This window comes from Myiozetetes cayanensis, unplaced genomic scaffold (assembly GCF_022539395.1).
Source record: "Myiozetetes cayanensis isolate MyiCay16 unplaced genomic scaffold, myiCay2020 scf4, whole genome shotgun sequence".
Taxonomy (NCBI): Eukaryota; Metazoa; Chordata; class Aves; order Passeriformes; family Tyrannidae; genus Myiozetetes; species Myiozetetes cayanensis.
In genome coordinates this window covers 46,279,572-46,305,931 of record NW_026087631.1, presented here as the reverse complement: position 1 = coordinate 46,305,931, position 26,360 = coordinate 46,279,572, and the positions used below count along the sequence as shown (strand labels likewise).

The window sequence follows — 26,360 nt, the reverse complement described above, 5'->3', positions numbered from 1 at the left end:
AAGGAACAGCTCCATCAGCAAGGTTCACCTTTGGTACAGGGACCATGATATTGCCCTGAAGTTAAGAATAACAGACTCAGAGTTTTAGAGTAGTGAGAAAAGTAAATAATCTGCAGCTTGAACTGAGAGTGGAAACTGTTTAGGGACATTACTAAGTCACTGATTGGACTCTTGTTGGCTGACAGCTTTCATTTGGGAATACTGAGCAACAGTGCAATAGACTTACAGGAGATAAAAAAGAATATATTAGTTACTGTTCAGCCAGGAAAAACTATTATTGCCACAAGATTTTATGACATTTATTACTATAAAAATAAACACTCTCTGTTGATTATAATATGCTAGGTTTAGTCTTTTTACTACTGACTGTGCTGTCTATAAAATAGACAGACTAGCTAAATATTCTTATTCTTATACCTACTGTAGCACACAGTTATATATTACCATCCCAAATTTTATCTTTCTAATTAACTCAAGCAGCACACCACTAGCCTGTCAGAGGCATTTTCAAATTTACCTTTTGAAAAATAAAAGTGTTATCATAGGAAAAAACAAACAAAACTGAAAATCTCATTAAGAGTATAGTATTAGTACAGTCTAATTAATGGATAGCAATTCAGCACAGCAGCACTTAGATGTTAATCTGATCACCTGGTTTGCTTTTATGTACCTCAGTGTCCATACCTGAAGAGCAGGATGTGGTACAGATTGGAAGACACCTCCTTTTTTAAACAATGTGGGAACAAGCTGAGTCATTCTGCATCTGCATTTAGTTAATTGAAATCAAAAGGGAGGACCAACCTTGGCTAAGTGCTTTGAGAAAATGAGAATGAGAAAATGTTGCATTTCTCCAAGTGGAAAACCACTGTCTGCATGACAGTGTGTGTTTTTCTCTTGTGGCTGAACAGAACCACCACATGATGCAAGGTGAATGTGTGGGCTTAAGGCACTGGTTTAGGACAATCCTGGGAATTGTGGTCAACTAAAGAAAAACACCAAGTGCTCTTTATGAGAGAATATGAATAAAAAGGGGAACACCAAAAAGGATTGGTGGAAAAATCCCGAAATTGAACTCTTTGTGGTGTGCAGCTCCATTCCTCTCAGCGTCCATAAACAACAGTTCTCTGAATGGCTGATGCTGCCTCATCAGCTGTGCAGTGAAACTCCACTGTGAAATTTTCAGTCCAACAAAGAGAGTTTATGGGAATAGTTCTTGCCAGATGTAGGTGGCAGCCAAGCATGATTTGCTAGTTCTTCATGTTTTCCCAAATAAAAGATTGTGGTTGCTTCACATCAGACAGACTACCACATTTTTATGACTGAGGAAAAAGGTCCTAGGAAAGGAATGATGCAGCCTTCCTTATTATTGACCAGCACTAACAAGAAAAGAAGAAATTGACCCCCACAACTTCAGCCCTTAGCTGCAGTGGTAGGAGCTATAGAAGAGGTGCAGCCACACTCATGATATAGTTGCCTATGTGCAGCTGCAATGTGTGATGCTAATAACTTATGCCTAGTCATGCTCAACAGCTGTCCTAACCAACCACCATGTCAGCTGCAATAAAGAATAAAAAAAGACAATTAATTTAAGCCACTCACTGGGCCAACTAGGTCTAGAGGAAGCCAAAAGTGACTTAATCTTGCTGTTGAATTCCTGAAACATATTATTGAGGCTAGATCCACTGGGGAGCTGCACTCAACAACCAGTTAGTGAGCAGGACCTGGGTGTGTGATTACTCTCAGCAACTTAATGAATGTACTGCTCTCATATTTGAGGGATAAAAAAGACATGGAGCACCCTGAGAGAATTTTGTCCAGATGGTATTTATTCCCTTTTCTTATTAGACTTATCACTGGCAGCATTAATATGGTTTGATGTAGCTGAAGGCAGTTGAATGGACACCCTGATACTGGCTAGCTGCTCAGAATCTAAGAAAGTGTCACATCTACTGAGAAGGAGGTTCAAGGGAGAGGTGTATGACCTTCAGCAGAAGCCCTAAGTTCCCCTCAAAAATGAATGAAAGAGGAAGTGTAAGAGCCAAGAAAGGAAAATTTCTGTTTCATAAGACTGTTTCTTTCTGTCGTTTAAGGACATAAAGATAAGAAAGAATGAAAAATGCCATTGAAAAATTAACAGCTGTCTCTCCTGATTAACTGCTACATTGCATGAATTATTTTTTGGACATTAAACCTACAGAAAATACTTTCTGATGAGGTTTGAACTTTTAAGTCAAAGATTTACTATTTTCGTAATACCCCCCACACTTCTATAAGGATTTGCATAAATTCCTATGGGTAATATGCATATTTAAATTCAGGGTTTAGTAGAAAAAAAACTAAGAAAGTATCTTCATGAAAACAATGTTGTTCAGGCTACTGTGCTGCTTAATCCTTACATCAAATGTTATCAGGAAAAGTCTTTAGAAAAGCAGCCATATGATTGGTTTTTTCTAATGAGAGTTTTCCTAAAGCCATGTATTGCCAGTGACAGAGATAAGAGACTAATACATTACCTTCTGGCACATCCAAACCTCTTGAGCAGTATATTCTGGCAGCCAGGAGGGCCAACCATGTCCTGGGGGGCATCAGGCATCAGGCAAAGCATCACCAGCTGGTTGAGGGAGGTGACTGATTTGCTCTGCTTTGCGGCCTGATTATCCTGCTTTGGTGTGGCCTCCATATAATGTGCAGTTTTGGTCAATGTAAAAAATGTAAAAAAGACATTAAGTTACTAGAGAGCATCCAAAGAAGGGCCATGAGGATGCTAGAAGGTCTTGAGGGGAAGCTTTATGAGGAGTGACTGAGGTCACTCGGTCTGTTCAGTCTGGAGCAGAGGAGACTGAGGAGAGGCCCCATTGCAGTCTTCAGCATCTTCATGAGGGGAAGTGGAGGGGCAAGTACTGATCTCTTCACTCTTGTGACCAGTGACAGGACTCAAGGGAATAGCATGAAACTAAACTGGGGGAGGTTTAAGTTGGATATCAGGAAGAAGTTTTTCACCCAGAGGGTGGTTGGAACAGGATCCTCAGTGCAGTGGTCACAGCTCTAAGCATGACAGAGTTCAGGAAGTGTTTGGACAATATTCTCAGGCACATGGTGATAGTCTTGGAGATGGTCCCTGGCAAGGCTGGGAGCTGGATGTGATGATCCTTGTGTATGCCTTCCAATACAGCATATTCTGTGATTCTGTGATGATACAGATAAGCTGAATATGAGCCAGCAGTGTGCCCAGGTGGCCAAGAAGGCCAATGGCATCCTGGCTTGTATCAGGAACAGTGTGGCCAGCAGGAGCAGGGAAGTGATTCTTCCCCTCTACTCAGCTCTGGTGAGGCCACACCTTGAGTGCTGTGTCCAGTTCTGGGCCCCTCAGTTCAGGAAGGATATTGAGGTGCTGGAGCAGGTCCAGAGAAGAGCAACCAGGCTGGTGAAGGGACTTGAGCACAATTCCTATGAGGAGAGGCTGAGGGAGCTGGGGTTGTTTAGCCTGGAGAAGAGGAGGTTCAGGGGAGACCTCATCACTCTCTACAACTCCCTGAGAGGAGGCTGTAGCCAGGTGGGGGTTGATCTCTTTTCCAGGCAGCGATCAGTAAGACAAGAAGGCACGGTCTCAAGCTCTGCCAGGGGAGGTTTAGGTTAGATGTTAGAAAGAAATTCTTTACCGAGAGGATAATCAGACATTGGAATGGACTGCCCAGGGAGGTGGTGGATTCTCCGTCCCTGGAGGTTTTTAAGATGAGACTGGATGCGGCACTTGGTGCCATAGTGTAGTAACTGTGGTGGTAGAGGATCAAGGGTTACACTTGACATCTCAGAGGTCTTTTCCAACCCATCTGTTTCTATGATTCTATGACTCTATGATATGAAATACTCTGGATGACACTGAATATTTTTTGTTGGTCTGTCATGAGTGATATGCTGAAAATTACAGAACTGTAAAAAACATAAATTAATCTATTTGCATAATTTTCCTTCCTTTCCATCATAAATACTTTTTTGTTTTTTTTTCAGGAAGACTCATTTGCAGTATATGCTGCTCCTCAGATATTCAGAGATATGCCCCGCTCTTGAGTTTGAAATGCGGGGATAGTCTTTTTGGATATGGTGGGAGAAACATCATGGAAGACATTGGAATGGGTCTGTAAAACTGGAAAGCATGTAGATTGTTTCAGCTAGCACCAATTTAGCATTTGTGAGACAAAGTTTGATGACAGACCTTTGAGGGAAAAGATGTCATCTCACAGAACTAAGTTTCACATATGCAATCTACTACAACAGGAATTCCATAGCAAACAATGTGTGAAAAATGGCTAAATAAACTGGTCTAGAATATAGACCTTTACTTAAATATTTATTTTAAATATTTTAAAACGAATTGGTTCCACTTTTTCACAAATGTCTTTGTAGTACTTTTAAATGAGAAAATTTCATTTTTAGAAAACGTATCTATTTTGCCCCTAGCCTTAGTCCTTCTTACAGTGCTAAAGAGAAAAAAAAAAAAGTGAAAATAATTTTAGAGTAATTTTGTGCCTAACTAAAGTACATTTCCAACAGCCAGCATTAAAAGGAAAAATTGCAAATTTTGTGTTATTGCAACCAATTATTACAACCAACAGTATTTCAAATTGTAAAATACAGTTTTGCTCCATATATTTAAGTCCATAAATAACTCCATTTCCCTTTCCCCTTATCTATTGTACAGAAAAAAGACCTGGAAAAAAGTTAAAAAATACATCAAACTGTGATTCTTTTGAAATATTTATCCTTAAATTTCACTTTGTTTTTTCCACAGCAAATAATTTGTGAAATACTAGTGTTTCATTATTTTGTTTTAAATGGGAGAATGAAACTATCCACCAGAATGAAACTTCTTGTTCCCACTTGGCTGCAAACTACAAATATGTCAAAAATCCCAGAGAATTCACTTCCATTGACATCAAACACAAGTTATTATGTATAGAATCATAGAATCAACCGAGTTGGAAAAGACCTCCGAGATCATCAAGTCCAACCCTTGATCCAACACCCATGGTTACCAAACAGTGGTACTAAGTGCCACATTCAGTCTCATCTTCAGAACTTCCAGGGATGGTAAATCCACCACTTCCCTGGATAGCCCAGTCCAATGTCTCCGTAAAAAATTTCTTCTTAATGCCTGTATTCGTGCTTGAATAGACTCTATTAATTTTTGGTTTTCTTTGGCCCAGCCACATGTGAGATTCTGCTCTTTTCCTACCAACTTATAAGAAAACAAGCACTGATAAACAAGAAGTTTGTCCTTGAAGGAAGCATCCTAGATAAACTGAAATTAATTGGGGCCTCACTATTGGCTGATGGCCCTCCAAGGACATCTGAAGGAGAAAGTGAAGAGGAAGATGATGAAGTAAGCCCCCAGACTCATTTAGAAAAGACCCCCAATGTGCAGCACGCAGGTGCAGGGGAATTTCTAACGTGTACATGCATGCGCAGAAGGGGTACCACTTACATAACGGGGGGAGGGACCGAAGGCCTCTAGCTGGGTGGTGCTGGCCACACTTGCCAACCCACTAGCCCAGACATCATAGTTTAACTGTATAAAGAGCAGATAGCTCCTGCTGCGAGGGGATGCAAGCTTCATTGGAGCTTCATTGGAGGACAACATTACCTCTGCATGGACGCCTGCTATCATGTGAGCCTGCCAACACTCTGAGGATGCAGCTTCTGCTATGGGGAATTCTATGCATTCTGGCGTCGGTATGTATGACAACTTCATAAGTAATGTCTGAGTGAGTGGGGGGGTTGTCTAGGGGGCTCGTTTTCCTTCATTTTCCTGTCTCTCGGTTTCTCATTTTGTTTGCTACTTCCTTGTAATAAATGTTGTTTTGCTGAACTTTCAATAGTGCACTGGTTTCACTTCGGCAATCCCCCTGTTACAATATCCAATCTCAACTTCCCCTGGCAGAGCTTAAAATCCTGCCCTCTTGTCCTCCTGCTGGTTGCCTGGGAGAAGAGACCAACCCCACCTGGCTACAATCTCCTTTCAGGAAGTTGTAGAGAGTGATGAGGTCTCCCCTGAACCTCCCCTTCTCCAGGCTAAACAACCCCAGCTCCCTCAGCCTCTCCTCATAGGATTTGTGCTCAAGTCCCTTCACCAGCCTGGTTGCTCTTCTCTGGACCTGCTCCAGCACCTCAATGTCCTTTCTGAACTGAGGGGCCCAGAACTGGACACACCACTCCAGGTGTGGCCTCACCAGCTCTGAGTACAGGGGAAGGATCACTTCCCTGGTCCTGCTGGCCACACTGTTCCTGATCCAGGCCAGGATGCCATTGGCCTTCTTGGCCACCTGGGCACACTACTGGCTCATATTCAGCTTCCTGTCAACCCAAACTCCCAGGTCCCTTTCTGCCTGGCTGCTCTCCAGCCACTCTGTGCCCAGCCTGTAGCGCTGCAGGGGTTGTTGTGGCCAAAGTGCAGGACCCGGCACTTGGCCTTGTTGAACTTCATCCCACTGGAATCAGCCCAACTCTCCAGCCTATCCAAATTCCTCTGCAGAGCCCTCCTCCCTTCCAGCTGATCAACACTCCCCCCCAGCTTGGTATCATCTGCAAATTTGCTAATGGTGGACTCAATCTCCTCATTCAGATCATCAGTAAAAATATTAAACAGGACTGGGCCCAGCACTGATCCCTGGGGGACACCACTGGTGACCGGCTGCCAGCTGGATGCAGCCCCGTTCACCAGCATTCTCTGGGCCCAGCCCTCCAACCAGTTCCTAACCCAGCACAGAGTGCTCCTGTCCAAGCCATGAGCTGCCAGCTTTTCCAGGAGAATGCTATGGGAGATGGTGTCAAAGGCTTTGCTGAAGTCCAGACAGACCACATCCACAGCCTTACCCTCATCCACCAGGTGGGTCACCTGATCATAAAAGGAGATCAGGTTGGTTAGACAGGAGCTGCCCTTCCTAAACCTGTGCTGGCTGGGTCTGATCCCTTGTCCATCCTGTAGGTGCTGTGTGATTGCACTCAAGGTGATCTGCTCCACAACCTTGCCAGGCACTGAGGTCAGGCTGACAGGTCTGGAGTTTCCCGGGTCCTCCTTGCAGCCCTTTTTGTGGATCAGCATGGTATTCGCCAACTTCCAATCATCTGGGACGTCCCCAGTGAACCAGGACTGTTGGTAAATGATGACGAGTGTCTTGGAGAGCTCTTGTGCCAGCTCCCTCATCACCCTTGGGTGGATCCCCTCTGGTCCCACAGACTTGTGAGGATCCAAGTGGCTCAGCAGGTCTCTGACTGTTCCCTCCTGGATTACAGGGGGCTATTTGGCTTCCTGTCTCTGTCTATCAGCTCCAGAGGCCAATTGTCCTGAGGACAACCTATCTTACTGTTGAAAACTGAGGCAAACAAGGTGTTAAGTACTTTAGCCTTTTCCTCATGTCTGGTGACTGTGTTCCCTGCCATGTCCAACAAAGAATGGAGGTTTTCCTCGCCCCTCCTTTTGCTACTGATGGCGACTACATCACAGCTTTCCTCAGACACCCAGTTTGTGCGTAGATTGTTGCTGTACACAGTGCAGCTTGTGTCCAGACAGAGTCCCTCAGAACAGGGATCCCAAGAACATGCATGGGAAATGGCATACATGGCATGTGTCTGTGTGCTGTGCAGCAGAACCATGTGGACTGCGCTGCATAGCACATCACGTGTTTTGGCAATAGCAGGTGGAGGCTAAATTTGTGTAGAAGCACTTTCCAGATTTGTTCCCTGACATACAGCAAATAATGGATTTTTCTTAAATGATAGAACTAAGTTCAGTATTTAGAGAAAAAGAGAAGTATCTTGCATGGAGGATTCTCTGAATATCTTAAGAATGTGTGTAACCATAATCTTTCCACCAGAGCATTTAAAAAAACTATCATAAAATTTTTGGTAAAAACTTTATTTTTTAAAGGGTGAGGGTAATCAAAGTGTTTCCTAGAATACTTCCCTGCTCCCATAAGCCTTAGCCAAAAATGGAGGAAGAACTGATTCTTTGTAGACCTTGACAGGCTTACAAAACACAGATAATCTAAAAACTTCAATAATTCAAAGCCTCTTAGGCTCCTTCAGCCTTATGTGTTTCCTGAGGAAGCATTCCTGAACCTGAGATTTCAGCAGTGTGGAATTCTCAAATTTTGAATTCCTACAGAGTGAAGCCCTTCACAACAGCGCCTTTAGCAGTCACCAGACAGTTATAAAGATATTGCCACACAAACACTTGTAGCTGGGATAATGTTTTCAGGTGTAGAGGAGCAACTTGTGTAAACAAATATATACAATGTCCTCTATCCCTGTCTAGCCTTCAGACAAAGAGAAGTTTCAAGTCTAGGCTTTCAACCTGGAAAAAAACCCTCAGGCTTTTAGATCATGGTTTACATACCTGCTGTTTCTGACCTAGGTGGAGATATTGCATTAGAAATAACTGGGGTATAAGGATATTTCAGTTCCTTCCAATTCAGTCATTAGAAGACTAGAAAAGTTGTACTTGTAAAATTAGGTTTAACTTCAACTCAGAGGCATTTATTTTCCTGGAACTTCTGTAGAACTCAGTATATTGAGTTGATAGCAAAGCTGATTTGCAAAGATAGTATAAAGCCTTTACCCTCTCCTTCCTACCAAAAGGTACCACTGCCATAAAGGTCACACCTTATGTGGACGGAAACACTAAGAGGAAAAGGGACATAACAGCTCCTAGTGAAATGTAGAGATGGAAAAGGCTAACAAATGTAGATGCTACAAGTGGTAGCATAAAACAGGAATTAATGCAAGCACTGGATGTTACAACTGAACTAAAAAAATAAGCATTGAAGTGTCACAGTGCCACTTCTTTTTCCATTTCCCCTTCAGCTTTAATAAGAAGGAATTTCTAAAGAAAATAGATCCCACTAGGCCAATTACTTAAAACATGTCAACACTGTCTAAACAATTCAACTAAATGGGAACATTTGGTTACTTGATTATACCCTCTTTCTAATTTAGAACTCAGGCAAGCAGAAAATGATGCTCTACAATAGGTTCCTCTTTACAGGAAATAAATATATTGACCAAATCTTTTTAGGGGGGCATGATAAATGTACATCAAACTACTTCCAGGTACACATCTTGCAGCATTAGCATCTAGAGATACAACTACAGGATCTGTAGCTATAAAGGAGAAATGTCAGTCAGATTTCAGACTCAAAAAAATTATTTTTAATATAAAGAATCATCCCAACACACACTTTAAACTGAAGTCCTTTATCCAATTCTAAAGCTACCTGCAGATTCATGGTTCTGACTTCAGGGCAGTTTCTAGATCAAGTCTTGAAGCTGATATGATTTGAGCTTAGATTTGGCCCATTGTGCATGTATATGAAGTGGCACTACTGCTTGGAGAGGCATATTTATCCAGAGAAAAGCATTTGAAGCCCCAGAGAGGCTTAACAGCTCCCACTCTCTCCCCCATATCTTTCAGAAAGACGCAGGTACCTGCACATACCCATGCCTGCTCTTCTGCAGCATTGGTAATTTTGAGTTTTTCTTAACTTTTCTCACATTCAGAAGCAAGCTTTGGTTTTGTAATTACTATTAGAATTGACATCAAGGGTAATCAAAATCAATTATCAGCTCTGAGATGGGAGGAACAAAACAGAGGAAGAACAGCAAAGCATCAACTGGGCGTATCATATTAAAAATCTGTAACAGGCAAATCTATGTCTCATTCTGACAAGTGAGGAACTCAGCATATCTGTCATTCCTTTCATCTTGCAGATGATTGTAGATCTTGACACATAATACTGCAACCACATCTTTCCACCAAATTTCTATAATATCTGCCAACATTTCATAAAGGTTCTAGATAAAAATGATGCAAAACTCATATTTTATAAACCTACTTAAGAACTCCATAGCTTTTAAACATTTTCTTGCTTCATTTTACAATGACTTTTTAATTAGTATGAAGCCCTGTTCCTTTGCCAGGAGATAAAGAGTGCCAAACACACCAGATTGAGGAGACTGGAAAACAAACAGGTGGGAAAATTAATAATAAGTATTCCTATTTACATTTGCTATAAAAGAAATCTTTGTGTTAGAGGAAGCTAGATAATATATGGCATGCCATCTGGTTTGCCTACAGATGGGACAATGAGATTTGCTGATCACAGCTCATCCTAGACAGCCATTATCACCCAGTTAACCCAGTGTTTGAACAGTATCAGCCCATGGACAAAGAAAAGCAGAGGCAGAGCAAGACTGCTTCAGCTGGCAGGGACAGGAAGCAGTGGTGCTGGTAGTCACACCTGCAGGTTCAGCTAGGATTTTGATGTACTGCTTGATTCCCTGTTTTTGCTAAACTTTCATAGAAGCATCTATAAATAATGCTTTCAGCTATCTTCTCTTAAGGAGGAGATTCTGATTCATGCTATTGAATGGAACAGTTCGCACAAATGTGTTACAGCAAGTACTCAGCATGATGCTTCCAGCTTTTGCACAACATGGGCAGAGCATCCCTTTGGCATAACAAGTAACATGGAACAAACATGCCATCTTCTTGTAGTATCAAGCAGAGATTCCACTCAGATACATTCAATTGTCCAAAAGACAGTTGTCCAGTCTGTACTAGTCAGTTAAGCTTATTGATTCTCTCATAAATGGAAAGATTGAAATTCTCTCATAAATAAGAGCAATTTGGTGTAGAGTTGTACAGGTAACAACGTAGAGAAGGTGGGACACAGTCTGGAGTTGCCTCTTTTCCCTGGAGGACTTTGAATGACTACGTCCTTAGTGCTTACAAAGGAAATGTTAGGCAACTCAAGATCCTATTTAGACCAGAATCAACCTAAGGTTCTCAGTTATTACTTTCAGAGTGATAAATGGCCATTCTCAGCTTATATAGACCAAAAAACTCCAGATGTTGACAGGGAAGGTGCTCAGTAGGCTCCATGACACTTTCTATAACAATGGTAAGCAGAAGAGTGTGAAAGACAAAAAGTTGTTTTCTTGGACAATCTGAGGCTGGGCAACAACTCCCGCTAAAAACAGGCATCACAGCATCATGTGTGCAACATGTTTCTGACCTTATCTGTCCTGACAGAAGTCCACAGTAGAGCATATCTTAAAATAAATTTTAAGGAAGCCTAAGAAACATAGTGAACAAATCATACCAACTCTGAACAAAATCCTCTCACAAACACAGTTCTCTCATGGGAACTGCATACAAGAGACATGTGGACCACACATGGCAAACATTATTCATATTACTCCGAGCACTCCTGGAAGGCTCTCAGATATTAAAATAACTTGTTAAGGAACAAATCACTGAGGTTAGCTTTACTTAAAAAAGCCTTAGACTGTTTGGATGCTGACTGACCCCTGTGGGATTAAAAAAACCCACTTTTATGGAGACATCTGGACATTCACATAACACAAGATAATGTAAGTTTCAGCCATTCCAAGTTCTGCTACTGTGATAAAGTTTGCTCATTTTAACACTTGAGGAACAAAACAGACAGCATAATGTATATCTAGATATGGTTAAAAGCAACATGATGAAAAATTAAAAGATGACCCTCACACATGGTATCTCAATTTTCCCATGAAATATAGAAACACTTTCTGGTATCTTAGAAGTTATCCTCCACACTACCATGTTGCTGGTTTCAGTGGTATAAATAATATAAATTAAACTGAAATCACAGCAAACACGATTATTACAATTAATTATATGTAACACATTTTAAAGTATTATTGTCTTTCCTGAATTAAAAAAACCCACAACATTCCTATGCCCCTATTTGGGTATAGGAATGCTCAAGCACTGTATTCGGAAATAAGTTTTCCAAAATAATTTACACTGTCACAGCAGAAAAGTGATAGCACATATTCTCTCTGATATCTACTATGAATTCCAAGTTTTACTTACCAATCCTGCACAGCGTTGAAAGAGTCTTCATTTGTGATGTCATACATTAAAATGAAGCCCATTGCACCCCGGTAGTAAGCTGTGGTAATTGTTCTGTATCTCTCCTGTCCTGCTGTGTCCTGAAACAATAACAAACAAAATTTTTACACATTGCAAATAAATTGAAAAATTATTTTTTCTTTAATAGAAATAAAACTCTGAGAACAGTTATTGTACAACTCTGCAATCCTGAGAAAAACAACAAAAAGAATTCTACATTGGATTACAATAAGAGGGACACACTGATTATGTCATGAGGTTGAGAGTGGAGAGAAGCAGAAGGGCATGGCCCCCTGTCAGGCCCTATATCCTGAGTCATCATTGATTCATGTTATTCAATCTGAAAGTCAGGCAAGAACCTTCTTTCCTGCCCTGTACCTTCCCAGTCTGTCAGTGGTAAAATCTCATGTGCTGGATAGAATGCTGAAACAAAATAGCATCCTTAAGATCTTCACTATAAGACCAGGATGGTTCCTGAAATCAGGAAACATCCTGACCAAAAAGGCAATGTCTGATTGTCCTGTTCTTGTGATTTTAAGCCACTGGTGCTCATGTCAACTTTAGCACCAATACAGCTTTTTGCTTACTTAAAAAACCCCAAAAACTAAAAACCAAACAAACAAAAAACCCAAACAAAAACCCCCAACCAAAAAAAAAGACAAAACCCACCAAAACAACCACACACTCACACACAAAACACAAAAAACCAAAACCAAACAAAAAACCCCACAAAACCAAAAACCCACAACTCTCTCCACCAAAAAAATAAAACCCCCCACAAAAATACCAAACTCTGTATGGCAGTGTTTTTAAAATGAGGATGATATCTGAACAAAAAAAAGGAGTATACTATTAGTCTCTTACCTCAAACCACTTTTCTTCCTCAGTCTTTGCAACTCAATCAATTGCCTTTAAAGAAATATAAGTTCTCCTTTCTCCTACTCTGTGCTTTACTTACTACCATATAAAAGTTTTTCAGGGTAGGGACTACTTGTTAATACATTTATATGCAATGCCTAGCATAATTTTTTGTCTACATAAGAGAAGACTGAGATGGAATCTCATTAATGTATATAAATATCTCAAAGGTGGGTGTCAAGAGGATGGTGCCAGACGCTTTTCGGTGGTGCCTAACAACAGGATGCGGAGCAAGGGCCATACACTAAAACAAAAGTTTCATCTCAACATAAGGAGGATGGCAAAGCACTGGAACAGGCCTCCTAGGGAGGTTGTGGAATCTCTGTCTCTAGAGACATTCAAAACCCAGCTGGATATGTTTCTGTGTCACCTGCTCTAGGTGACCCTGCCTTGGCAGGGGGATTGGACCAGATGAACTCCAGAGGTCCCCTCCAACCCCAATCAATTCTGTGATTCTGTGATACCGTCACCTATGTCTGCACAAAAATTGAGAAAAAGCAATATCTGAAATACAGGAAACACATAACTATTTCCAGCATACCTATTTAGTATTTTTAAGCCATTAACATTAAAAACTTTAGATGAGACATATGTAACATTTCAGTGCAATCCTGTAACTCACATATTTATATCTGTGCATATTTAATTTTAACAAACTGAAAAGTAATATAATTTCTGATTTTTTTAGTAGACAGGAAATAGTTTACTTAACAAAACAATTAAATTTATTGAATTTACCTTCCTATAGAGTAAAAAGAATAAAAAATGGCAAACATATTTGGTGTGTTTTCTGAGATAGGTCCTAGGCTAGTAGTAGTCTCTTGTGAAAAACAGAAAAATAGATTAAGCAGGCCTCCTTCTTTACACATATATAATTCATCTTATAAACTGATAAAATAAGGAGATTTTACACACAATAGAAAACTTTTAGATTAAACAAAAAATATCCAAGGTGTTTAGTGAATCCAAAAAAGGTGAAATAGATAATTGCTGTTCATCCTGGATTACAACAGCTGCTACTTTGATGTGGTTTCAGAGATTCAAGATGAAAAGCTGAAGTAGAAAACAGGTCTCACAGGAAGTTAGGTCATGTCTTTGTGAGAAGGCCAGACAAACTTAAACTTTTCTACTTATGCTCTGAGCTGGCTGAGACTGTACCAACTGTTGCCTGGAGGTTGGATAGCTGCACCCAGATTTTCTTGTGTTACTGAATATTAAGGTATTAAAACTTGCACTAAGCCTATCCATATTCTAATACTCAGAGGTCAGTTCTTTCTCAATAAGTCAGTTTGACAACGAGACAAAAGTATCGTTGAAATGTTGAGTAAAATGATCTATTAACAGAAATTAGAACATCATCTGCTATTATTTAACAGAATTTCTTTGTATTTCATTTATGAAAGAGGTTTACTCTCACTTTTTTTTTTTTTTTTCAGCTTCATTTATTTGGTTTGTTATTAGAGAAAATGTCTGGGAGGAAAAAGGGAAATATGGCCTATAGCACACATTCAGCCTTTCTGTACAGAAGAGAGATGACTTTCAAACAAGTTTTATCAGCATCTATCAGCTTGGTTTTCAGTCCGAGGCATGTTTGATTAGTATGTACAACAGTATGAGAAGTGGGAGCCCACTGCTACCAAAGCAAATCTTACTTTGCTACATATGATTTCTACTGAAGCCTTCCTGCATGTAAGAGTGAACAGCCATAGCAATAAAGACATAAGTCAGGGATGCTTCATTTCTGAGACACCAACTATTTTCTGCGCAGTATTAAAGCTAGGTAGGGTGGGCTTAGGAACTCTTGATTACAGAAGATAAAAAATGAGTGTACAGGAAGACAAATCAAGATGAAAAGTTCTTAAATGATTTTACACAAAGTGTAAGGAAGCTGCAGATGAAGATCCAAACACTGACTGACTTTGGGACAGAAGGTGCTCTTCTGAAGCTAGGCATTTGATTCGTGTCAGTCTGAGAAGGAACCACATATTTGGGATTCTTCTCAAATTCTAATTAATAATTCTAAATTCATAGGTAATGGTATGTGAATAGGATGCTTAAGAAAAAGACTTTCTAAAGTGATATTTCAGTATATAACAGATGCTATATTCATGCTATACTATTCATGACTATGAATAAAGTGGAGTTTATTATTTTCAAATATAGATACAGATTCCTGTTGCTATTATTTTATATTCACTTGGTATAAGGAACTAATGAACATTTTAATAGGCCTAATTTATGCACTGTTTATGATCATGTAAGAAATAAACCCAAATATCAGTAACAACGTGTCAAAACTTTTCTGTTCCACACATTCATAAGCACCTCCTTTGTACTCAGACCAGAATATATGCGTAAGTGCCCTAAAGATAGATCCTTCTGTATGACTGTTAAGGAACTAAAATACCTTTTGACAGCAGAGAGAGCACAAAAGAAAAATCACATAATTTAAATATTAAATATTGTATTTTATTACAATTATTTCATTTATTTGAAACAGGTATTGCAACAACGCACATGGTCTTTCTGTTTATTAGCTTTTATTCTTATAGAAGAACTAAGCAGAAAAGAAATTATTTCCATATTTTATAATATTTATAGTTGTAAATCACTATAGCTGTAAATCACCATGTATCCTCAGGTATTGTTATATACTTATACTTCAAGAAAACCTTTTCCAGTTCAGGTATAGTTACTGTTTGCTGTTATGTTATCATAGTCCATTTTGCAAGACCACAGAATTCATATGATGACTGTCTTCTTAGATTTAAATTCTGAAATATAACATATGTATTTGCACTGACTGATGTTTATTTCTAAGCAAACTAAGTAATATAAGCCTGAGAAAGAATAAAATTTTGCCTATTACTGACTGGCATTTTAATCAAAGCAAGTAATTTCCATCTTTGACAGGCAGAAAACAAGACACATAAGTCATTTGGGGGCCTTTTCCTTCATGTAGTTATTGCCTGGTAAGAACAGATGATTGCTGATTAAACAAGTAGAGTGGAAAAACAGAGGGGAATGAATGAGAGTGAGGGAATGCTTTATGAAAAGTATCACAGACAGAAGACAAAAAGAGGTATTTTAAAAATCTTAGCCAAAGCAACAAAAAAAATTGGTCTCAGGAGCTGCAAGAAGTATTTTCAAATCTTATAATCACTTCCATAAATTCTGGCTTCTGGTTAGGTGATCCTATCTTTTGAATATTTTTTAGTAGGAGTTAGATTTTAAACATTAAATCACAGAGTTATGAGGTCTTAGTGGTCATAGTACTTTAGAAATTACCCAGTTTCTAAACATTGCACACTGGCTAATTGCCTACAATAGTCAACTATTTGGAAGACTTGCAAAATTTTCCATTGTGTGCTCTGATGTCTCTAGTATGTTTCGTTGGGCTTTTTTTTGTTAATTGATATTTTTCACTTATAATTGAAATTAGTTATTTTAAAACATTTTCATGTTCCAGATTCTACTATGCGTAATTTCATAATAGAAAAATTCATTGCTTTTTTGCCAGATATTCAATAGTTAAAAGGAACACGAAAGCTTTTCCACCAGTAAAGACCTCAAATAAGCATCTACATCTATAGGCAGGGAAAGAGGAATGGTAGAGGTATAGACTGTGTGAAAAATATCTGATTCTGGCTCGTGATGAACACAGTAATCTGGTATGTATTTGGCCAACTCTCCTTTATCATAATGTATCAAATTGTATTTAATTCTAGATTACCTTGGCTGTTCATTTGAGTTAAACTTAACACTGTGAAATTTGACAGTACAATAAAAAAGAGAAAGATATGTTATTTTTACAGTAACTACAGTAACTACGTTTTTCCTGTTCTCCTCCTTTGAATCAATCCCCTAATAATGTTATAGGAAATTTCCTACAGATTCTTATTGTTACTGTGGAACTGCCATATCATTGGAGTCCTTAGTGTATGGGGAATGCACCAGCTGCTGACAACAATGGTCCCAGAGGAACTGGGAGATATCATGTAATAGCCACCTGTGCAAGTAGCAACACTTAAGGACAGCAAGCTTGCTGACTCAAGAAGAATCTGTGTTACATAAAGTGAAGAGTTTATGGGACTGGAAATTATCAAAATACAAAAGAAAGAAACCAAGGTTCTGATAGTAATCCTAAAATATTAACTATTTAGCTTTGCCAAGTACACTTAGCCAAGTACAGTCAGCCGAAATAAATCTCCCTCACTGGTAAGTCCTCCTAAGCTAGACTTCATCTAGAATGTGCCATACCAGCTTAGACTACACCAAAATTTTTGAGCTATAAGTTAAATTAGGCCCTCTAATTCATTTGCTGAGTGTGAGCCTCCCCTCTCACCCTTGTGTAGCACTACACCGCTGACAGGAATAATAATTTATGTAAATAACTTGCAAATGGAGTTGCTCATTATTGACAGACAGTTCTGAAAGTGAAAGCAAACAGCATTTGGCAGCAAGAACTTTTAATGAGCCTGTCATGAGGGAATTCACTCTGCAAAACACAAACTTGTTTTCTAGCATGCTTGAGTGACTCTGTCTCTGCATTTCTGTTCTGCATATTAAATATACATATTTTTTAGATCCACTTCCTCACTGCAAGTTTTACTCATATCATGATACAGCTTGTGCTAGGTGCCAAAAACCTGGCAAGAGTAGAGGATTTCTTGGATGGTGTTTATATCTCTGCTTCACATCCAAAATATTTGAAGACAAGGCAAATAGAAAGATAAAATGAGAAATATGAGTTGGGTGAATCCTCACTTTGCAGGCCAAATTTTTCTGTTAAGGTAAACAAAACTGGCCCAGCAATCAATAACTTCAGCTCCTTAATGAGCTTCGTTTTTTTTTTTATTGCTGTTGTTGCTACACATAGGTTATTTATATATTCCATCAAAGTAACTCTGTCTAATTTCACAAAAGATGCCTCTGATCTCTGGGATCTCAGGAAAAAAGGATAAACATAAAGGTATGACAAACCGCCAAAAAATCCCAACCAACCAACCAACCAACCAACCAACCTACCAAAACCCAGTGCCCTGCCCACTCTGCTGGAACTAATAAACAAAACCAAAACAACAACAAAAAACCACACACACATACACACACACAAAAAGAAAAAAAAAACAACAACAAAAAATAAAACAATAACAAACAAACAAACAAAAAACCCAACCAAAAAAAAAAAAAAAACAAAAAAAAGCCAACCAAACATACAGTAAGAGAGTAGGAGGGGCAGGAGACCACTTCTCCAAAATCTTCTTGAGATAGAAGGAAAACAGAAGTGAAACTACCTGAAGCCTGCTACTAATTACCCAGGAAGAGTAGCTAAGGGGTTATGTTAGAAGCAACTCAGGAAAGCCAGAGTAGCACTATCTCGTTTCTAGACCACTGTAACTTGACTTCAGTTGCCATTGGTTCTAGACTCAATTTTGAGTCCCAGTGCCATTTCAGTTCATGCCTCCCTCTTTTCCCACTACAAGCTGCAGCTTTCTCCTGGTCCTGTAGCCTGCCCTACTTTGTTGGGTGTGAGGATCAATTTCTCTTGTCCTTCTTTCCCAGCTTTGGATATACTTTAGATCAGTTAAACTTGACATTATCTTCAAAAGTAAAACACATTAAGGCACCACTTTATATTTTAACCAAGATTGAGAAGAATTTCTTGAAAGGCTCAAGTTTTGCTTTCAGGTTCCTTTTTTAATTTCATTTTATGAAGTGTGTTATAGAAACAAAGATTAAGTACTGCAACCAAAAATGTATAGTGGAAACAATGAATTTAAAAAATCCAATTTGCACTTCATGTAATAATGCAAGTATATTTTAGAAGTAAAATGAAAAGTTAAATGAATATTGGAGCCCAGCTTGTCACTACAGCTACAGAAAAAAAAATGACTTAAATATCTTTCCATTTGTATTATTTTAAAATAGTTGTAAATAGTTGTAAATCACATTTTTCAGAAAAATAATGAAGCAACAGAAAGACGTTCTGAAAAAATAGTTATATACAAACAAAACCAGCAAAGCTCTGTTAAGTATTTTTGTTCTACAGGAAGTTATTACTATATGGGATGCAGAAGTGGGAAAACATGTGCTTTTCTTAGTTATGTCATATTTTATTTTTTAAAGCTTCTGCTCCCAGAGACCTGAGATGGTACAAGAACAGTAACATTTTTTTTTTCTATTTTTAATCTTTGTAGTCAGACACCAAAAATGTGTCCTAGTGTATAATGAAAAAACTAAAAGGCTTTTAATAAGAACTGAAATTACTGAATTAAAACTTTTACTAAAACAAAAAAAATTTTGGAAGGCACTGAATTCTGGCAAATCTTGAGACCATTAGAGCAACCTGCTTTTGAATGAAAGAAGGAAGAAATTAAAGACCCATAATAACATTACAAGGAATGGTAATGTTAGAAACCTGACACTCAGATATACTATAGACAATCTTCAGATTTGACAGAAAGTCTCCTTGAGCTCCAGGGTCGTAGTCAGTCATCATCATGGCTAGGCTTCGCGAACGAAGATTTGAGAAGGGCTCTACCCACGCTTGCTACAAGCGCGCTGATGGCTAAACAGGCCAATGCGAGATAGACAAGTCCGGTTGCAGAAGGCACAGCAGAAAGACTCCCCAGGTGATATCGATAAGACGCGATTCTTTCTGCGTTGTCTTTTCTCCTTGAGAGTCTCGTACTCAGTAATATAGACACTAAAGAGTGGTTGTCATACTTACAGTGATATAGAATAGATTGGAAAGGTCAGTCCTAATGCTGTGACACTTAGAAAAAGAGAGGTAGAGCTTTTTCATACACAGCTGGAACATTGATAGGCATAGATGCCTTTCATTTAGCAGAGAGCAGAAAAAAAATAAAATTAAGCTACAAAACAAGGCTTAGAGTCAAGTTGATTATTATTATATAAACAGAGAAAAATGTAGAGGTATATTGGAGTGCCAGAGTACATTCTTCTTCCCATTTCTGTACTTTGATTATGTACTTATAAATCTTCTTAACTGCTTCTCTCTAGAACTTATTATTTATAAAATAAGAATAATAACCTTTCATCTTTCTCTCCCTCTTGTTATTCTGTCCTGTTCTGCATCTCTTACAGAGCTTTCTCTATTAATATTCATTACTCATATTTAATTAATTTATCCTTATTATTCAGGATGAGTTGGGATCCATGGACAGAGAAAAGTTTGCCCAGCCATTTTGATAATAGGTCTATGTTAATGGCTCACTACACTGAAAAAATCTGCATAATAGTGTCATCATATTACAATATTATGCAAATCCTTGTGCACTGATTAGCTGGACAATGAGTAGCTGACAGTACCTCTTAGCTATTGAGAGCTATGAAAACAACCCCTTCCTCATGGCAATGGCAAGCTAGGCACAATTTATTCTGGGCCTTTTTTAGAAGCACAGTTCTGTAACTCTCCAACTCTAAGAGAAAAAAGAGTTACTAGTAAAAGGGACATTTTTTAAACTATAAACCAAGCGTTCTTACCAGAAACTCTCCCCACCTCTGCTTTTCCTTGCAATAAACCTCTGTGTTTAAATATGCAGTGAAGTTTCATTTAGAACAAATTACAGAAACGTTCCTATTAAATATTAAATTCCTTCCAAAACTTCTGATGAGTAAAAGAATGCAGTTCTGGGCAGAATATTAAGTATAAAAAACATGTTTAAAGGCTCACTAGAATTACTATCAACTTATGCTTTTCACATAGTTTTTTTTTTAATCTCAATTACCTATAAAAATGGAAGGAGACAATCTGCAACACAGAACTAGACAAATTTTTACTGTTTTAAGCTAGAAACTTTAAGTGCAATATTTCTGGAAGAGTTCAGCTATGGCTGAAGTCCAATCCAATCCAGAACTTAGATGTGCAATGGTAAAAGGCACACCCTAGTGCTTTAGAATACCTGCTGAATAAAAGTACTGTGCTACAGTGTGGTCTGTCATGAAACAGTTTCCTCCTGCCTTGGCAACATAATGCTTCTTTAGAGGTGTCTGGAGGATTCCTTGTAGGAAGATTTATATACTTCTATATACTCCTTCTATGACTGTGGCAGCCATCGTCTTATGGGGCAGGCATCAAAGGTATCTAAGAAATTATGGAAGCTCTTTACATGTCATACCTTAGGCAGGTAGTTTTAGATTCAAAGGCTCAGATGAAAAAGCACCTGCTATTTCCTGGAGAACTTCACCAGTAATGTACTGAAGGCACAGAATGCCACCATCGTCTCTCCACTTGCAATGCAGTTCCTTCAGGCATTTCAGGGAGCTTTTCCTTCCACTGACACTACAGAGGTGTGTTTGCAGGACAGTCTCCATAAAACTCTCCTTTTTTCCACTTCCAACCCCTTTGCTTTACAACAGTCTGCCATCACCAAACACTTCCTTAATACCTGACAGTGGATATTTCAATTCTCCATCACCATAGTTTTCTTCTTTTTCTTGGGTCTGACTGTAGTGATTAATAATTTAGGTTTGCAATGACGGGTGGTATACAGTGTGTTCAGCACATACAGATGAACCTGTCCAGAATGTTTCTGTGTTAAAGGGAGAGACAGAGAAAGGATATGTGGCACAGGACAGCTGATGATAGCCTGAGATGCTGAAAGTTTTTTTCTACAGCATAGGAGTCCACCATGGCATCCAGACAGTCTGTGACACAAAGGTGATTCACGAAAGACCAAGAACCTGGTTCTACAGCTTTTAGACTTTGAATGGCTTCTCTAGTTTTTTCAAAGCTAATTTTTAATTAACTACTATTACAAGATGCTGGAAAAACATATTTTTCTTGCTCTTAATTATTTTAGTTTTCTTGTGTAAGAATCAAGAGGACACATACCTTATAACATAAAGATACCTTGGTTATCAATGTACTGCTAGAATTACCTACACCTAGGTAGGATTTAGCTATTAATTTGTGGAAACTTTAAATTGGATTGAGGTCACCAAGGAAAAAAGTCTCCTCAAAGCAAGATGGATTTCTTACATACACCATAAGCACCCCTAAAATCTCTTCACTAAAGAAAAGAAAGGTTAAAGATGCCAACAAGAAACAACCCTTTAATCTACTACATGATAAGAGGATGAGTTTTTATGTAAAAAATCTATTATTTAAACAAAAGACCACTGTGTTCTCTTGCTTGTCAGTAAATACCTCTGCCCTATGGATACATTTCAAAAGGTTATGCTTAAAACACTTCTCTAATGTGCTGGTATTTCAAAAGAAACATATAATTGAAGACAGCACAGGTTATTCCAACAAGAAAGTATTCATTTACTCTGAAAATGTGTCAGCAGCTGATGATGCTTAATGCACACCAATTGTCCTTTATGTTGTTTTAGTTCAAAACTGTAAATTATTAAAGAGAGAGTTGTAAGAAGAAGTTAAATATGTGACTAATCTATGAATCTTGCATTACTTCAAGTACAGTGTCCTTAACCTTTGCATTCTGTTTGTGGGGAGTTCTGCCATAAAGTGGTATCATTAAATTAGATTTCATTTAAGCTGCTGGTTTTTTTGCCCACTGGTCTCTTTTTCTTTTAGGTCAGACTATTTGAGAACTGTGTGCCTAGCATATGTATAAGCATATTTAGTGATTCTAATGACTTTTGGAGGAAAACAGTCTCACCAGAAAGCAAAATTGCCAGAACTGTGAATAGATGGAAAGGGAAAGGAAAGAGAAAAGGAAAAAAGGGAAAAGGAAAAAGGGGAAAGGAGAAAGGGGAAAGGAGAAAGGGGAAAGGGAAGGGGAAAGAAGAAGGGGAAGGGAAAGAGGAAAGGGAAGGGAAAGGCCTGTCCAACTGCCTGATTGCTTCAGCTACAGCATTGTTTAAGGGCATTGTTGAAACGCCTCTTAAACACTGACAGGCTGGGGGCAGCAACCACCTTTCCAGGAAGCCTGTTCCAGTGTTTGACCACCATCTGAGTAAAGAAATGCTTCCTCAAATACAGTCTAAACCTTCCCTGGCTCATCTCTGAACAATTCCTATGTGTCATATCACTGGACACCAGGGAGAGAAGGCCAGCAGCTCTCTCTCCACTTCCCCTCCTCAGGAAGCTGCAGAGAGCAATCAGGTTTCCCCCTCAGACTCCTTCTCCCCGAACTAGACAAACCCTCAGCAGCGCCTCACAGGGAATGCCTTCTAGCTCTTCAAGCAGTTTGCTCTCCTGTCGATGTATTCAAATGCCTTAATTTCCTTTTTAAAAGTGATATATTTATTAATAGATATCATTAATTTATAAACTTTAATAAAATCTAAATACAGTAAAATAAAGCATTTACATTTCTTGCTTTATTTTGATACTATCAGTCATATTTCCTTGTCATGAGGAAAGAATTATTTTCATAGCTCAAATTAAATGTTTTTAAATATGGAAGCTATTTTGGAGACCTGGTCACTGTGCAACAGATCGTAGTACAGTAGCTGGTATTGGTACGACTATTACAGGCATATATGCTTATATATAAATCAGAATAAAATATTTGTTATCTCATTCAGTTACTCTCTCAGAAACAGTCACATTTTTTTCCTTTAGGTTTTTATCCAAAGAAATCTTGAAAAAATTAGCAAATTTTACTTTACAAATAAGTTCCCTCTATCTTTGTAAGCAGAACATTAAACACCCCCACTAACACAAAGACAGTTCATGATCCAGCAGTAAGTAGAGGAAATGCGTGGTGTTACTTTCTTGATCACTGCAAATTTATTTTATTACTTCAGAGATTTATTTTTCGTTTTTAAAAGCATTTTAAATCACATTGGTATTAAAAATGCTATATAGGCTTTCATTTAATTTCATTTCATAAGGATTTGACTCCAACTGTAACCACCACTGGCAATATTCTTCCAAAAAAATGGTCATTAAAGTTGGATCCTGATTTTATCAACGAACAATCATATAAATTGAATGAAATATTTTTAGTGGGATTTACTGCATGTGCCATGCTTTTAAATGTCTAAATAATTTGCATACTTGGGCTTAAATATTTGGCCACTTTCCAGCCTCCTGAAGCCAATACAACTTCAGTACATTTGTCACCTGCCTGTTAGGTTTCAACACTTTCCTGCGCAAACTATAACCTTTGTGAGAAAAACATAAGCACATAGGTAGGTGTGAGTATGCAAATTCACATCTCTGGACTACTAAAAGACAGGCAGTTTTAAAGTCTATTTATGTAGAAATACATTTACCTGTTCTTCAGTCATTTTTCTTAAGCATCCATTACCGGCAAACACCATAGCAGTAGTACTGGACTAACTGGAGTTTTAGTCTGACACAATATAGTTATTCTTATGATCTTAAAAATATTCAAGAAAGCTCAAAACTAGTATGTAGCACCATTTATTATCAAAATCTTGCTAGAAAATCTGATTTTATTTTTTTTCTGCAAAGAGGGATGAACTACAGTTGTTTCAACAAAAGTTCAGAAAAAGAAATTTATTTCTTCAACAGAGTGGTAAGTGAAGCAACGAACAGGTATTAAAGGATGAAGTTATTAATTAGGAAATTTTCCTCATATTTCAAAAAGCATCAGGTAAACAAAACAGTAAAATTTCTACAGTTCAAAGAATAAGATTTGAAACTTTACAAGTGCCTCTGGAACTTGACAAGAGAATCTAGAATCAGTTCTTAACAAAAGTGTATGACAAACTTTATAAATGCATAGGTAGGCTGATGCACTTTGAGAAAGAGACATATCTGGAAGACTCAACAAAGAGAAGTAAATTCTCTAAGGAATTCAAGCTTTCAGGTGCTTTGCTAGATGATGACTAAAACAGTAATCATATTCTAGGATCAAATCTTAGATGAGTCTTTTTTCGGACTTTTACAAAAATCTGGGTTTTTAGATATAAGAAAAGAAACAGGGAGGAGGATTAAAATGGTTTATAAAACCTAGCATTTAGAAACTCAGAAAAAGAATGTGAAATTGTCAGTCACATAGAAGTGATGACCAGTTTGCTGTGAAAAATCAAAATTTTCATTGACTAAAAATCCTCATTATTTTACTTATAGATTGACTGAAGAAATAATACTGGACCTTTGGATTTTGATGCAAGATTATTTCACTGGCAAATGCTGGACTACTCAAATTAACTTTTGCTCAGTTTATGTTTGTATGAAAAATTTGATTACAGCAGGTAATTGGATCAAATCCAGCGCATCAAGGAATTAATGGTCAAAACCACAAAAAAACTCCCTCCAGAAATAGGTCATAGGTTGTAGAGATCCATGGAGTAGCAGAATCAGAAAAACATTCACTATTGGATATGGCAGACGTAACTATCTCCGTCTGTTTTCCAGTTCATATTTACAGGCTTATAAAGAACAACATCCACAAAGGCCCAAGAGGCGCACTATCACTTTACACCTGAGAATTTATGCAATGATTTTGGCAACTCACTTTTATACATCACCCAAAAACAAATGATCCTTTTTGAATCCAAGCAGATAGATTTCTTAGTTTCCTGAGGAACTCACAAAAATTCCAATTTCACACTGCTGATATTACCTCCCTTTGCCTTACATTTTAAGCAAGTGAAATAGTGAATTATGGGATCAATTAACATGAAATTTTCAAGCACAATACATTTAGAGAAAAAAGTCTTCTTGCTTCTGTAGGTGTAATGGTAACATTATATCCACAAATTTTATTTTTACTAATGAAATATATATTCAGAAAACTTAGACCATTATATTACTAAATTAATTAACCTTTTAAGAAGATCCAAAAACATTTATGTTGATTAAAGCAGTACAATTCTATCAATCCTGAAATAGCAACGTCATCACAAGAGATGAAATCAAATACCAATGCAAAATGCAATGAAGAAATTTAGACTTGTTAGGCAAGAAGGCCTGACTGAAATGTATAATTCCTTCCAAAAAATTATATAATTCTTATTTGTATTACCAGATAGAATGATTGCCATAGTTTATTTAAAGTTTTGAATGCAAATATTTCAATAAAATAAAATGTGCTGGCATAAATAATTTCTAGAGGTAGGATTTAGATCACATGCAATAGTGCTATTCTTCAGCTGTGATTCTCGAACTACAGGTGTTCTTCCAGAAATCAGAGTTATTCTGTCTTAAAGGAATAGTAAATTACCATCTAATGGAAGCAGAAAAATGACCAGCTGTGAAATCTGTAGCAAGTACAATTATAATCAGAGCTACATTAAAGCACTAGCTACTGCAAAACCGGACACTGGGCTTATATACAGTCAAAGAACAGTCTAAAAGCAAATTGAGTGTAAAATAACTTTCAAAGGGATTCGCTACCTATGGTGCAGCACTGACTACATTGAAGTAGTGGATGTTTGATCACAACAATTCTGCTTTTATTTGTACACTGTGGTATTTCTTCTGTAATTTAAAAAAAATCAGTAAAACTAAGACATACTTCCTGGAAGCCACCATATTCCACTGCATCTCTATCCCATTCCTTCCCAGTCCTCTAGTAGT

The 26,360-nt window shown here is 38.0% G+C and overlaps 1 protein-coding gene across 1 annotated transcript in view; it reads right to left on the bottom strand.

Moving 5' to 3' along the window:
* RAB3C (RAB3C, member RAS oncogene family) overlaps positions 1 to 26,360 on the bottom strand; it is a 122,339-nt gene that overhangs the window by 56,734 nt on the left and 39,245 nt on the right. Inside the window, exon 3 of the mRNA XM_050330123.1 lies at positions 11,915 to 12,033. Coding sequence (XP_050186080.1) covers positions 11,915 to 12,033 — 119 coding nt within the window. The remainder of the gene's footprint in view (positions 1 to 11,914; positions 12,034 to 26,360) is intronic.